The sequence below is a fragment of the Triticum urartu genome, chromosome 6A (assembly GCF_056163025.1).
Source record: "Triticum urartu cultivar PI428250 chromosome 6A, HENAU_Tu73, whole genome shotgun sequence".
NCBI lineage: Eukaryota > Viridiplantae > Streptophyta > Magnoliopsida > Poales > Poaceae > Triticum > Triticum urartu.
This window is the reverse complement of record NC_141878.1, coordinates 406,003,534-406,017,998: the sequence shown is the minus strand read 5'-3', so window position 1 is coordinate 406,017,998 and position 14,465 is coordinate 406,003,534. Positions and strand designations below refer to the sequence as shown.

The window sequence follows — 14,465 nt, the reverse complement described above, 5'->3', positions numbered from 1 at the left end:
ACCCTCACCCTTCCACATTTGCTAGCCTCTCTATTAGCGCGCACTTTTCGCCGGTATCATACACCCACCATATACCTTCCTCAAAACAGCCATCATACCTACCTATTATGGCATTTCCATAGCCATTTCGAGATATATTTCCATGCAACTTTCCACCATTCCGTTTGTTATGACATGCTTCATCATTGTCATATTTCCATGCATGATCATGTAGTTGACATCGTATTTGTGGCAAAGCCACCTTTCATAATTTTTCCATACATGCCACTCTTGATTCATTGCATATCCCGGTACACCGCCGGAGGCATTCACATAGAGTCATATTTTCTTCCAAGTATTGAGTTGTAAGTGAAAAAGAAGTGTGATGATCATCATTATTAGAGCATTGTCCCAGTGAGGAAAGGATGATGGAGACTATGATTCCCCCACAAGTCGGGATGAGACTCCGTACGAAAATAATAATAAAGAGAGAAAAGAAGCCAAAAGAAAAAAAAGGCCCAAATAAAAAATGAGAGAAAAATAGAGGAGGGACGATGTTACTATCCTTTTTCCACACTTGTGCTTGAAAGTAGCACCATGATCTTCATGATAGAGAGTCTCCTATGTTGTCACTTTCATAAACTAGTGGGAATTTTACATTATAGAACTTGGCTTGTATATTCCAATGATGGGCTTCCTCAAATTGCCCTAGGTCTTCATGAGCAAGCAAGTTGGATGCACAACCACTTAGTTTCTTTTGTTGAGCTTTCATACACTTATAGCTCTGGTGCATCCGTTGCATGGCAATCCCTACTCACTCACATTAATATCTATTGATGGGCATCTCCATAGCCCGTTGATACGCCTAGTTGATGTGAGACTATCTTCTTCTTTTTGTCTTCTCCACAACCACCATTCTATTCCACATAGTGCTATGTCCATGGCTCACGCTCATGTATTACGTGAAAGTTGAAAAAGTTTGAGAACATCAAAAGTATGAAACAATTGTTTGGCTTGTCATCGGGGTTGTGCATGATTTAATATTTTGTGTGATGAAGATAGAGCATAGCCAGACTATATGATTTTGTAGGGATAACTTTCTTTGGCCATGTTATTTTGAGAAGACATGATTGCTTAGTTAGTATGCTTGAAGTATTATTATTTTTATGTCAATATTAAACTTTTATCTTGAATCTTTCGGATCTGAACATTTGTGCCACAATAAAGAAAATTACATTGAAAAATATGTTAGGAAGCATTCCACATCAAAAATTCTGCTTTTATCATTTACCTACTCGAGGATGAGCAGGAATTAAGCTTGGGGATGCTTGATATGTCTCCAACGTATCTATAATTTTTTATTCTTCCATGCTATTATATATTCTGTTTTGGATGTTTAATGGGCTTATTTATACACTTTTATATCATTTTTGGGACTAACCTATTAACCGGAGGCCCAACCCAAATTGTTTTTTTTGCCTATTTCAGTGTTTCGCAGAAAAAGAATATCAAACGGAGTCCAAACAGAATGAAACCTTCGGGAGCGTGATTTTTGGAACAAATGTGATCCAGAGGACTTGGAGTGGACGTCAAGCAATCAACGAGGAGGCCACGAGGCAGGGGGCGCACCTACCCCCCTGGGCGCGCCCTCCACCCTTGTGGGCCCCTCATGGCTCCACTAACCTACTTCTTCCTCCTATATATACCTATGTACCCTGAAAACATCAGAGGGCACCACGAAAACCTAATTCCACCACCGCAACCTTCTGTACCCGTGAGATCCCATCTTGGGGCCTTTTCCGGCATTGATCATGGAGGGCTTCTACATCAACACCGTAGCCTCTCCGATGATGTGTGAGTAGTTTACCTCAGACCTTCGGGTCCATAGTTATTAGCTAGATGGCTTCTTCTCTCTCTTTGGATCTCAATACAAAGTTCTCCCCGATTCTCTTGGAGATCTATTTGATGTAATCTTCTTTTGCAGTGTGTTTGTCGAGATCCGATGAATTGTGGGTTTATGATCAAGATTATCTATGAACAATATTTGAATCTTCTCTGAATTCTTTTATGTATGATTGGTTTATCTTTGTAAGCCTCTTTGAATTATCAGTTTGGTTTGGCCTACTAGATTGATCTTTCTTGCAATGGGAGAAGTGCTTAGCTTTGGGTTCAATCTTGCGGTGCTCGATCCCAGTGACAGTAGGGGAAACGACACGTATTGTATTGTTGCCATCGAGGATAAAAAGATGGGGTTTATATCATATTGCATGAGTTTATCCCTCTACATCATGTCATCTTGCTTAAAGCGTTACTCCATTCTTATGAACTTAATACTCTAGATGCATGTTGGATAGCAGTCGATGTGTGGAGTAATAGTAGTAGATGCAGGCAGGAGTCGGTCTACTTGTCACGGACGTGATGCCTATATACATGATCATACCTAGATATTCTCATAACTATGCTCAATTCTATCAATTGCTCGACAGTAATTTGTTCACCCACAGTAATACTTATGTTATCTTGAGAGAAGCCACTAGTGAAACCTATGGCCACCGAGTCTATTTTCCATCATACAAGTTTCCAATCTTTACTTTCAATTTATATCATAAAAATATCAAAAATATTTATCTTATTATTATCATCTCTATCAGATCTCACTCTTGCAAGTGGCCGTGAAGGAATTGACAACCCCTTTATCGCGTTGGTCGCGAGGTTCTTATTTGTTTGTGTAGGTACGATGTGACTCGCGTGTGGTCTCCTACTGGATTGATACCTTGGTTCTCAAAAACTGAGGGAAATACTTACGCTGCTTTGCTGCATCACCCTTTCCTCTTCAAGGGAAACCAACGCATGCTCAAGAGGTAGCAGTTTTCAGCAAGGTATTCTCTGCAAGCACTGAAATTGTGGGTAACAGATAGTTTTGTAATAAGATAAATCGTAACGGTAACAAGTAAATAAAGTAACTAAGGTGCAGCAAGGTGGCCCAATCCTTTTTGTAGCAAAGGACAAGCCTGGACGAACTCTTATATAAAGCAAAGCACTCCCGAGGACACATGGGAATTGTTGCCAAGTTAGTTTTCATCATGCTCATATGATTCACGTTCGTTACTTTGATAATTTGATATATGGGTGGACCGGTGCTTCCCTTCCTTGCACAAGCCTCCCACTTATGATTAACCCCTCTCGCAAGCATCCGCAACTACTAAAGAAGAATTAAGGTAAACCTAACCATAGCATGAAACATATGGATCCAAATCAGCCCCTTACGAAGCAACGCATAAACTAGGGTTTAAACTTCTGTCACTCTAGCAACCCATCATCTACTTATTACTTCCCAATGTCTTCCCCTAGGCCCAAATCATGGTGAAGTGTCATGTAGTCGATGTTCACATAACACCACTAGAGGAGAGACAACATAAATCTCATCAAAATATCGAACGAATACCAAATTCACATGATTACTTATAACAAGACTTCTCCCATGTCCTCAGGAACAAACGTAACTACTCACAAAGCATATTTATGATAAGATCAGAGGAGTATTAATTATCATTAAGGATCTGAAAATATAATCTTCCACCGGATAAATCAACTAGCATCAACTACAAGGAGTAATCAACACTACTAGCAACCCACATGTACCAATCTCAGGTTTTGGGACCAAGATTGAATACAAGAGATGAACTAGGGTTTGAGAGAAGATGGTGCTGGTGAAGATGTTGATGGATATTGACCCCCTCTCGATGAGAGGATCATTGGTGATGACGATGGCTTCGATTTCCCCCTCCCGGAGGGATGTTTCTCCGGCAGAACAACTCCGCCAGAGCCCTAAATTGGTTCTGCCCAGGTTCTACCTCGAGACGGCGGCGCTTCGTCCCGAAAGCTTCCTTCTGATTTTTTTTCCTAGGTCAATTCACACCATATAGCAAAAGATGGGCGTCGGAGGCCTGCCAGGGGGGGGGGGGGGCACAAGGACGGGGGGTGCCCAGGGGGTAGGGCACGCCCTCCACCCTTGTGGCTGGCTGGTGGCCCCCCTCTGGTATTTTCTTCGCCCAATATTTTTTATATATTCCAAAAACATGCTCCGTGAAGTTTCAGGACTTTTGGAGTTGCACAGAATAGGTCTCTAATATTTGCTCATTTTCCAGTCCAGAATTCCAGCTGTCGACATTCTCCCTCTTCATGTAAACCTTATAAAATAAGAGAGAAAAGGCATAAGTATTGTGATATAATGTATAATAACATCCCATAATGCAATAAATATCAACATAAAAGCATGATGCAAAATGGATGTATTAGGGGTAAAAACCGTTTATATAGGACCTGCCTGCACTTGTGACTCTCGCAACCTACTATCTACAAACTAATTCCATGATGCCTTCCTCTAAACCCAAAGATGGTGAAGTGTCATGTAGTTGACATTCACATAACACCACTAGAGGAAGAACAACACAACCTAATATCAAAACATTGAACGATGGTCAACTTCACATGATTACTAATAACAAGACTTCTCCCATGTCCTCAAGAACAAATAGAACTACTCGCAACTCATCTCAGTATTCATGATCAGTGGGTATAGATATATGATTGACAATGTGAACATAATAATCCTCCACCAATTAAACCAAGAGAAAAATCCTTATTTGACACTGTCTTAAAATCCGGTTCCTTATTTGACACTGGAAAAGATTTTCTTCCCTATTTGACACTAGTCCTAAATTTTATTCCTTATACGACACTTCCGTTCATTTTGAGCCTAAATGACACCTGAAAAGACAATTTTGCCCCCCATGCAATATGTGTGTGCGCGCGTGTGTGCTGTTGCGTGTGTGGGTGCACGCGCACATGTGTGCTATTGCTGCATGTGTGTGTGCATGTGTGCCGCTGCGTGTGTGTTTGCTACTGCGTGTGTACGTGCGTGTGTGTGTGTGCTGTTGCGTGCCTATGTGCTGCCTGCGTGTGTGCTGCTGCTGCGTGTGTGTTGCTGCGTGTGTGTGCGCGTGCATGTGTGTTGCTGCGTGTGTGTGCGTGTGTGTGCACGTGCGCGTGCGTGTTGTTGCGTGTGTGTGCGCGTGCGTGTGTGTGTGTTGGTGCATGTGTATGTGTTGCTGCGTGTGTGCTCCTGCCCTCGCATCGGTGCTGCGTGTGTGCGCTATTGCCCCCCACACACATACCACATGAGGGGCAAAAGAGTCTTTTCAGGTGTCATTTAGGCTCAAAATGAACGAAAATGTCATATAGGGAATAAAATTTAGAATTTGTGTCAAATAGGGAAGAAATTTTTTTCCAGTGTCAAATAAGGAAGCAAATTTTAAGATAGTGTCAAATAAGGAATTTTCTCTTAAACCAACAAGCATCAATTACAAGATGTAATCAACACTATTAGCACCTCCAGGTGGTAATCTTAGGTTTGCTACAAAGATTGAACACAAGAGATGAACTAGGGTTTGGAGATGAGATGGTGTTGATGAAGATGATGATTCCCACGATGAGAGGAGCGTTGGTAATGATGAAGGCTTCGATTTCCCCCTCTCGAAGGGAAGTATCCTCGGTTGAATTGCTCCACCGGAGAGAAAAAGTGCTCCTACCTCAGTCCCGCCTCGAGACGACGGCGAAAAGTCCCAAAACTATTCTCTTGATTTTTCTTCCAGAAGGATGTGAATTTTTTATAGCACTGGAATTATGTCCAGACGAGGTCTAGGGGCCCCACAAGCCTGGGTGGCTCGGCCAGGTTGGTGGTCGCGCCCCTGCCCTTGTGGGCCCCATGTGGCTCTTCTGTGGTACTTCTTCATTCCAGTATTTTTATATATTCCAAAATAATTCTCCAAAAATCCCTGTCCAATTCCGAGAAATTTTTATTTCTGCACAAAAACAACACCATGGCAGTTATGCTGAAAACAACGTCAGTCCGGATTAGTTTCATCCAAATCATGCAAATTAGAGGCCAAACACAAGCAAAAGTGTTTGGAAAAGTAGACACGTTGAAGTATCACCTATTCAACTGAAAAAGCGAGAGACACGTTGTTCGGTTGGAACTTAGTGGTCCAAGGGATATGTATACCTCGTCGTCGGTTGCTGATGATCGATGGTACTCTAAAGTAGGAGTTGAGGCAGTGCAGGTTAGCTACCCAGGAGACTTGACCGAGATAGCAGAGGCTCGACGGGGTGATACTGACGAGGTGTGTGGTTAGCACAGGATAGGGAGACAAACCAGGGCTTTGGTATCAACCGTGAATTTGACTCAAGATGACTAGCAACAATGAAATTCCTTCAAATTTAAGACAGGTGGTCAAGAAGGAGTAAGGATGTTGAGTTCATGTAACTCTTATGTGTGGCATGTAATATGTGAGTTATTCACTATCACGCAAGTCAGTGATCAGTGTGTGATGACGTTGAACGAATAATCCGAAAGTTGGGAGCGCATACTAGAGTAAAGGGGTACTTAATTTTGCTTGAATATTGACTATGATCGGGAAAAAAAGGGGTTAGAAATTGCTGGTGGAGTCACATGAAGTCTGGGAATAGCAGCCATACTCATGGTGTAACTCAAGTCCAGTGTACATAGAAGTTTGACGTGTGGACGAATTTAAGGTGGTGGAAAATATTCGCCTATGTGAAGCTTAATAGAGCTATGTCGAGAATTGTGTATAAGGTAGGTTACGGCTGGACTTGGAGTCGTATTATGTGTAAACATGGCAAGGAGTTGTGTCCTAATTAGGACACTCATATCCTAGGCTTCATATATAACATGGGGTAGACACACGATGTAACCTATGTTAACATAATAGCGCATACACTCAAGAAGAGCTGACGACACATGCCAGCGTTCGGGTGGCCAGTGTGTGATATTATAGCGGTGTGAAATCATGATGTCGTGCCTTGTGCGATTGCTTGATACTCGGTAAATCGATATGCACCTTAGATTAATTCTAACACCATCCTTGTTTCGTTGGTGTGTTTTGTTTCAGTGGAGCGCGTGTGGAGTCGTGTCTCTGGCGAGTCTTCCGAGATTCAATAGGTTTAGGTTTCGGTGCATTCGTTTGGATTCGATTAGATTTCGTTTGTCTTTAGAGTTCCTACATGTCATTATCGATGATTTTTTTTCTGGAGACGACAATATATGCTGGTCTACGTATAGTGGAACAGATTTTGCATATGTATATTTTCAATTTAATATTCGAAAAAGGGATAACATATATTGAACATAGTAAACACCGGGCGGTCTGTTTTTGTTTTGTTTTTGGCCATGCTCACAGTTCACACATTCGTCCGCCAGCTCAGCTCAGCTCAGCTGAAACGGGACCGGACCGACTCTTATCACTCGAAGGCGAGACAGCCGCCGGTAACAGCGTGGTAGGCGCCGCAACTCGACCAAACCACACGGGGAAACCCAAATTCCATCCCGACTTCTCTACCTCTCCGGCCTCCACCCAGGAGAGCCCTAAGCCGGAAGCGCCTTACCCTTAAGCTCTCTTGACCTCTCCCCATGGCGTCCGCGTGGTGCCTCTTGGCGCCGGCCGCCGCGCCGGTGGCGGCGCCGGGCGCTCTCGGCGTCTCCGCCTCCGAATCCAGAGGCGTCTTCGCCGCGCGGGCGGCGGTCCCTGCGAGGACGCGGCGCAGGTGGGACTCGCTCGTGGTGTGCGTGGCCCCCGACGAGGAGAAGATTACGCGGCGCTCGCCCCTCGATTTCCCCATCGTAATCCTTCTCCGCCCTTTCCCGCCTGTAGTTATTTTGCTATTCCTCTCATGGTGAACCGAATTCTCCGGTTCAGAATTTTTTGGTCATTTTAGCTTACTACACCCGGATTATGAGGTTTTAGGTATTCAGAGTGGGTGAAATCAGTAGGAATGTTAGCTTAGAGTGGACCTGAGTTCTTTTGATTGGACAGGGCAACTTCAGATGCAAGTTTGTTTGTGCTTGTGGATATTACAGATGCTCTTAGTAGATAATTAGTGGCATCCTAGTCTCATCGTTCTTGCGTATTGTAGAAATGTTAGCTTGGAGTTCTATTTAAAGATCTTCATGCGAGGAAATATATACATAACTGTACCGGAGCTGCGTTATGGTGGCTTCACGGTTTCATCATTGTTGCATTTTAGGAGCGGACCTGAGTTGCATGAGTTCAAACAATGATGTGAGGTTAGGACATTGTAGATTGTTTTGTAGATGGTGCTCTTGCACACTGAAACAATATGTATAGCGTGTATGATAAGATACTTTGAAGGTTTCCACCTAGGTTGGAGTTGTGCAAACCGAGGTTCAAATGCCAAAATCGTTCCAAAATAAATGTGTGCGTCCACTGAATGCTTGTCTTGAGTCGTACTTGTATTTAAAACAATCAGACAGTAGTTATTTAGGGATCAGACGGCCTATTAGATCGCTTTCTGCAGGAACTTTCCATTTTCTAGCTGGTGTCTCGTTGTCATGATGCTAACAATCTAATTTCTTACAAACAAGTTTTGAAATATATAGCCTACTGATCTAAGACTTGTTCTATATTTGCTTGTTTCAAGCACAAATAAATTTTGTGTGATACTAGGGTGCTGTAGATGCCCTAATCATTTAGGATAAAAATAGTGGAAGAACATCTTCATGGTAAATTGATAGGGGACACTTATAAGTTTTCCTAAGGTAAAATTCAAATTGTGTTCATGTTACCTTTCTGTTTTTGCTTGCAATTGTGTTCCATTCCGTGACTGTTGAATGCGACTCCTGCATATTTTGAGGCAAACCTTCATTTTATTGTTCTGCGGACTTGCTGAGCTGCGCGGTGACATTTATCATGGTTATAACCTGCCATTTATTTATTTGCAGTGTTTCACATTGATAACTGTCAATTTTCATGTGTGATTTGTCTAAGCTGTAGCAAGATTTCTGTAGGACAATCTCTAAAATAGAGTACTCCCCCGTAAAGAAATATAAGAGCGTTTTCTTTACAGGGGGTGTAGTTAATTATTTAAAGATGTTCCATCAGACGTTCTTCTTTTGTGTTGGCACTGAAGCTGATGGTCACTGTCTTATCACACATTTGCAGGAATGGGAGAAACCTAAGCCTGGGAGGAGACCTGACATCTTCCCAAAGTTCAGCCCTATGAAAACACCATTGCCCCATCCATTACCAGCTGATGATCCATTGGATGATGATGAGGAAGAAGAAGAGGAAGAGGCACAACCTCAAGAAGAACCGCAGGAGGATGATCCTGACAAGGAGGATCCTGAGGAAGATGACCCAGACAAGCCAACTGAGTAATTTTGGATGAGGTGGCCTGTGGTAGATAGAAGCCGTGTCGTATCTTCCAGAGAATATGTGGGGTTTGAGCTATTCAGAAATGTTAGTTGTGTCGGCTTATATAGGCTCTAGACATAAGTTCGCTCAGCAAGGACCTTTGAGCTTTTCTAAAGCTATACAAATTTTGTTCCACTAGTTTCAATATGAATTTATATGTATTCTTCTGAAAGGTATTGGCCTATACGACACAATAAGCTGTTGCATGTTCAGTAGTTATGTTCGCTGATCTGATACTCCCGTGTGCTGAAAGTGCATTATAAGCAATTAGGTAGTTGTAATATCGGCAATAACTTGGCACCAGTTAGAATGACACATTGGTTAAACTTGTGCATTTTGATATACTCCCTCCGTTTCATAATATAAGACGATTTTTGACACCACTAGTATCAAAAAACGTCCTATATTATAGGACGGAGGAAGTACTACATTTCAAATTATTTGAAGTTCTAGCTTTTCCCTAAGTCAAATTTAGTTGCAGATGTGAGAAAGGTCAGTATCTCTCTGTTTGTGTTCTTAAATCGCGAATTGGGTGATGCGCATTTCATCAAGTATGAACACATCTCATTTCAAATTCTCTATATTATTTGACCAAATCTACAACACATATGCTTATATGTACAGCAATGATATTTTTATAGACTCGGTCCGGCTTAAGAATGTTTGATTTAGGACAAAACTAGAATGTCATATAATTTGAAACTTGTTAGATGTGTATACCCCTTTTCGGTTAATCCCCATTGTATAAGGGGTCTCTTACACTTTACCACATACTTGTATATGTATTGACCCTTGACCCTTCTGAGAATACAGTTGCTATTCATCCAACATGGTATCAAATGTTAGGTTCCCTTCTCTCCCGCACCCTGCAACTCCGTGCTAGCTCCTCCCCCGATCTTGCCCTCCGGCTGCCGCTGCTCTCTCTCGTCGTGGAGCCTGTCGCCCTTGGCCCGTCTCCTGCCCGGCTCGCCCTAGGCTTCCCCCGGCTTCCCCGTCTCGTCTGCTGCCAGGATCGGCCCGGTCGCCGGTGTTTCCTAACCGGCCGGCCGCCCCTGCACCAAGCTGAGCTCGGTCCCGGTCGCCGCGGATCCGGCAGTCTTCGCCGCGGATCGGGCCTCCCCGACCCCCACCAACCCCGTCCCGTCCGCTGCTCCCTGCGGGCTGGTCGCCGCCGCATGGTTCCTTCGCTCCAGCCGGGGCCAGCTCCTCGGGGCCAGCCCGTCCCGCGCCCGTATCCTGCTCGACCGGGTGCTCCTGCCTCGCTCGCTCTGGCTGGGCCTTGGGCCTTGTTCCCCGTCGCTCGTACGTGAGGGCTCGCGCTTCTGCCGCTTCCTCGATCCAGATCGAATCTTGAGCAGTTGACTCCAAACAAAAACAGCAAGTTTGCCATGTCCTCTTCGGGCTATGTTGCTGTTCCTCGCTGTTCGGTGATCTTCGATGGCACCAACTATGCTGAGTTTGTGGGCTTCATGCGCATTCATATGCGTGGCCTTTTTCTGTGGGGTGTTCTCTCTGGCAAGGTCCCTTGTCCGCCATGCCCGGTTGCGCCAGTGGCCCCAATCCCACCAGTGCAGCCGGTCCTTGCTGCTGATGCTTCTCAGGCTGACCGGGATGCTGCCAAGGCTCTAGATGATGCTGCGGTTGATGCTTATGATCAGCAGGTATCTTCTTATTCCGATGCTCTCTCTGTGTACCGGGATAATCTGTCTGCTTACACTCAGTGGTGAAATGATGATGCTCGAGCTGCTGCTGTTCTCACTGCGAGTATTCTCCCTCAGTTTGCCTCCGAGTTCATGGGACTTGGCACAGTTGCAGCGATGTGGTCTTATCTTTGTCAGCGCTAGCAGCCCTCTGGTGATGCTCTCTATCTCTCTGTGGTGCGTCAGGAGCATGCCCTTCAGCAAGGTGATTCCTCTGTTGATGAGTTCTATACACAGTGCTCTGCCATCTGGCGTCAGCTTGACTCTCTTCAGACAATTGTTTGCGGCACCTGTCGTTGCTGTCAGACTACTCGGTCTGATCTGGAGTTTCAGCGGGTCCATGAGTTCTTATCTCGTCTCCGCTCTGAGTTTGAGCCCAGACGTGCTCACTTGCTTGCTCGTGGTCGTGTTCCAATCTCGGAGGTGCTTGCTGAGCTTCGTGCTGAGGAGACCCGCCTTCGCTCTGCTGGTTTGCTGGTGGTCCCGTCTGTGTTGGCTGTTCGGGCTCCTGTGTCGTCTGCTCGGCTCACCGCTCCACCGCTCCTCCCCACACCTTCAGGGGGGTGAGTCGCCCTGCTTATTCTGAGCAGGCCCGGTCGCGCCGTGACACCTTCTGTGGCTACTGCTCTTGGCCCGGTCACCCAGAGTCTGATTGCCGTGAGAAGAAGCGAGACCAGCGGCGCTCCTCTTTCAGTGGGACTCCTGTGTCTTCCTCGACTCTGTCACTCACTGACCAGGACATTGTTCGCCTCAAGTGTCTTCTTGCTTCCTCGGGCTCCTCATCGACTGGCTCCGCTGCTGCTGTGACAGTATCCCCCTCCTCACCATCACCGGTATCTACACAGCCAGGTACATCCTCGTGGGTTCTAGATTCTGGAGCTTCCTTTCATATGTCTTCTGATTCTTCCGCGTTGTCTTCTCTCCGACCTCTTGATTCACCTATTAATATTCTTACTGCCGATGGCACATCTCTTTCTGTTGCTAGTCGTGGTATTCTTTCCACTCCGTCCTTTTCTGTTCCGAGTGTTTCTCATGTTCCTCGTCTTACCATGAATCTTTTTTCCGCTGCCCAACTTACTGATTCTGGTTGTCGTGTCATTCTTGATATCGACTCTTGCTCCATTTAGGATCGTCGCACCAAGGTTTTGGTTGGTGCTGGCCCTCGGCACCGTGAGTCAGAGGGCCTTTGGGAGGTTGACTGGTTTTGTGTTCCTTCCGCTGCCATCACTTCTGCCAGCTCCCATGCTCTTGCTGCCTCTTCGTCTGCGTCCTTCCAGCAGTGGCATCATCGCCTTGGTCACATCTGTGGCTCTCGCTTGTCTTATTTAGTTCGTCAGGGCCTCTTAGGGTCTGTATCTGGAGATGTGTCCTTACATTGTAATGGTTGCAGACTTGGCAAACAGACTCAGTTACCTTATCCTACTAGTGAGTCAGTATCTCAGCATCCGTTTGACTTAGTTCATTCTGATGTCTGGGGTCCTGCTCCCTTTGATTCAAAAGGTGTTCATCGCTACTATGTTTTGTTTATTGATGATTTCTCTCGCTACACTTGGCTCTACTTCATGAAATCTCGTAGCGATGTTCTCTCTATATACAAACGTTTTGCTGCCATGGTTCACACTCAGTTTGCCACGTCCATTCGTACTTTTCGTGCTGACTCCGCTGGGGAGTATATCTCTCAGCTGTTGCGTGGCTTTCTAGCAGAATAGGGTACTCTTGCTCAGTTCTCATGTCCTTGGGCTCATGCTCAGAATGGCGTTGCCGAACGCAAGCATCATCATTTGCTTGAGACGACTCGTGCGCTCATGATTGCTGCTTCCCTTCCACCCCATTTTTGGGCGAGACTGTTTCAGCATCCGCCTATCTCAACAACATTCAGCCATCGACTGCTCTTCAGGGTGGTATTCCTATGGAGTGTCTCACTGGTCGCTCTCCTGACTACTCAGCTCTTCGTATGTTTGGATGTGTGTGCTATGTTCTTCTTGCCCCCCGAGAACGCACCAAACTGACTGCTCAGTCAGTTGAGTGTGTTTTCCTTGGCTAAGTGATGAGCACAAGGGCTATCGATGTTGGGATCCTGTAGGTCGTCGCTTGCGCATCTCGCTTGATGTGACTTTTGACGAGTCTCGTTCTTACTACCCACGTTCTTCTTCTTTGAGTTTCTCTGTCGACGACCTTTCCTTCCTTCTCCTTCCCGATACGCCTCGCTACGTGCCTCTTGTGTCACCTCTTCCTCCGGCACCTCTCATTCCTTCTCATTCACCACCGACCTCGTCTTCTCCTTCTTCCTCCTCCACCTCTCCACCATCTTCTCCAGTCCGTCGTCCTCTCTCCCCGTTTCCTCTCCACTATACTCGTCGCTCTCGTACTGACGATGTCTTCTCTGACGAGCCTTCCACCTCTGCTGCACCTCCCACGCCTCCCCCGGTTCACAACCTCCGTGCTCGGCCTCGCCCCCCGCCTGATCGCTACTCTCCTGATCGGTACGGTCTCTCTGTTATTGCTGAGCCCACTTCCTATCGGATTGCCATGAATCAGCCTAAATAACAACTTGCGATGGCCGAAGAGCTTGATGCTCTTGAGCGCTCTGGCACATGGGATCTAGTTCCCCTTCCTTCTGGTGTCCGTCCCATCACCTGCAAGTGGGTCTACAAAATTAAGACTCGCTCTGATGGTTCTCTCGAGCGCTACAAAGCTCGTCTTGTGGCCCGTGGTTTTCAGCAGGAGCAGGGGCGCAACTATGAAGAGACATTCGCTCATGTGGCCCACATGACCACTATCCGCACTCTTCTTGATGTGGCTTCTGTTCGTCAGTGGTCCATCTCTCAACTTGATGTTCAGAACGCTTTTCTCAATGGTGAGTTGCGTGAGGAGGTTTATATGCAGCCACCACTGGGGTACTATGCTCCTGATGGTATGGTCTGTAGACTTCGCCGCTCCCTATATGGTCTCAAACAGGCCCCTCACGCCTGGTTTGAGCGCTTTGCCTCTGTGGTGACTGCCGCTGGTTTCTTGCCCAGTAATCATGATCCAGCGTTGTTTGTTCACACGTCTTCTCGTGGTCGGACTCTTCTCCTTCTCTATGTTGATGACATGATCATCACTGGTGATGACTCTGATTACATTGCCTTTGTTAAGGCTCGTCTTCGTGACCAGTTTCTCATGACTGATCTTGGTCCACTTCGCTATTTTCTTGGGATTGAGATCTCTTCGACCTCTGATGGATTCTACATCTCCCAAGAAAAATATATTCAGGATCTTCTTGCTCGCGCTGCTCTTGGTGATGAGCGCACTGTTGTCACTCCCATGGAGCTCAACGTTCAGCTTCGTGCCTCTGATGGTGCCCCTCTCCCTAATCCCACTCGCTATCGTCACCTTGTTGGCAGTCTTGTCTATCTTGCTGTTACGCGTCCTGACATCTCCTATCATGTTCACATTCTGAGTCAGTTCGTTTCAGCCCCCACCTCTGTCCATTATAGTCATCTCCTCCGTGTCC

At 45.8% G+C, this 14,465-nt stretch overlaps 1 protein-coding gene and 1 pseudogene across 1 annotated transcript; both read left to right on the top strand.

Annotated features, from left to right (window-relative positions):
• The first annotated feature begins 7,326 nt into the window (after positions 1–7,326).
• LOC125513607 (uncharacterized) lies at positions 7,327–9,481 on the top strand. The gene is made up of 2 exons (XM_048678764.2): positions 7,327–7,678; positions 9,018–9,481. Exons 1-2 carry the CDS (start codon positions 7,469–7,471, stop codon positions 9,231–9,233), a joined length of 426 nt encoding a protein of 141 aa, XP_048534721.1. The 5' UTR covers positions 7,327–7,468; the 3' UTR covers positions 9,234–9,481.
• Positions 9,482–10,657: 1,176 nt separating this feature from the next.
• LOC147965424 (uncharacterized) lies at positions 10,658–12,298 on the top strand (annotated as a pseudogene).
• The last annotated feature ends 2,167 nt before the right edge of the window (positions 12,299–14,465 follow it).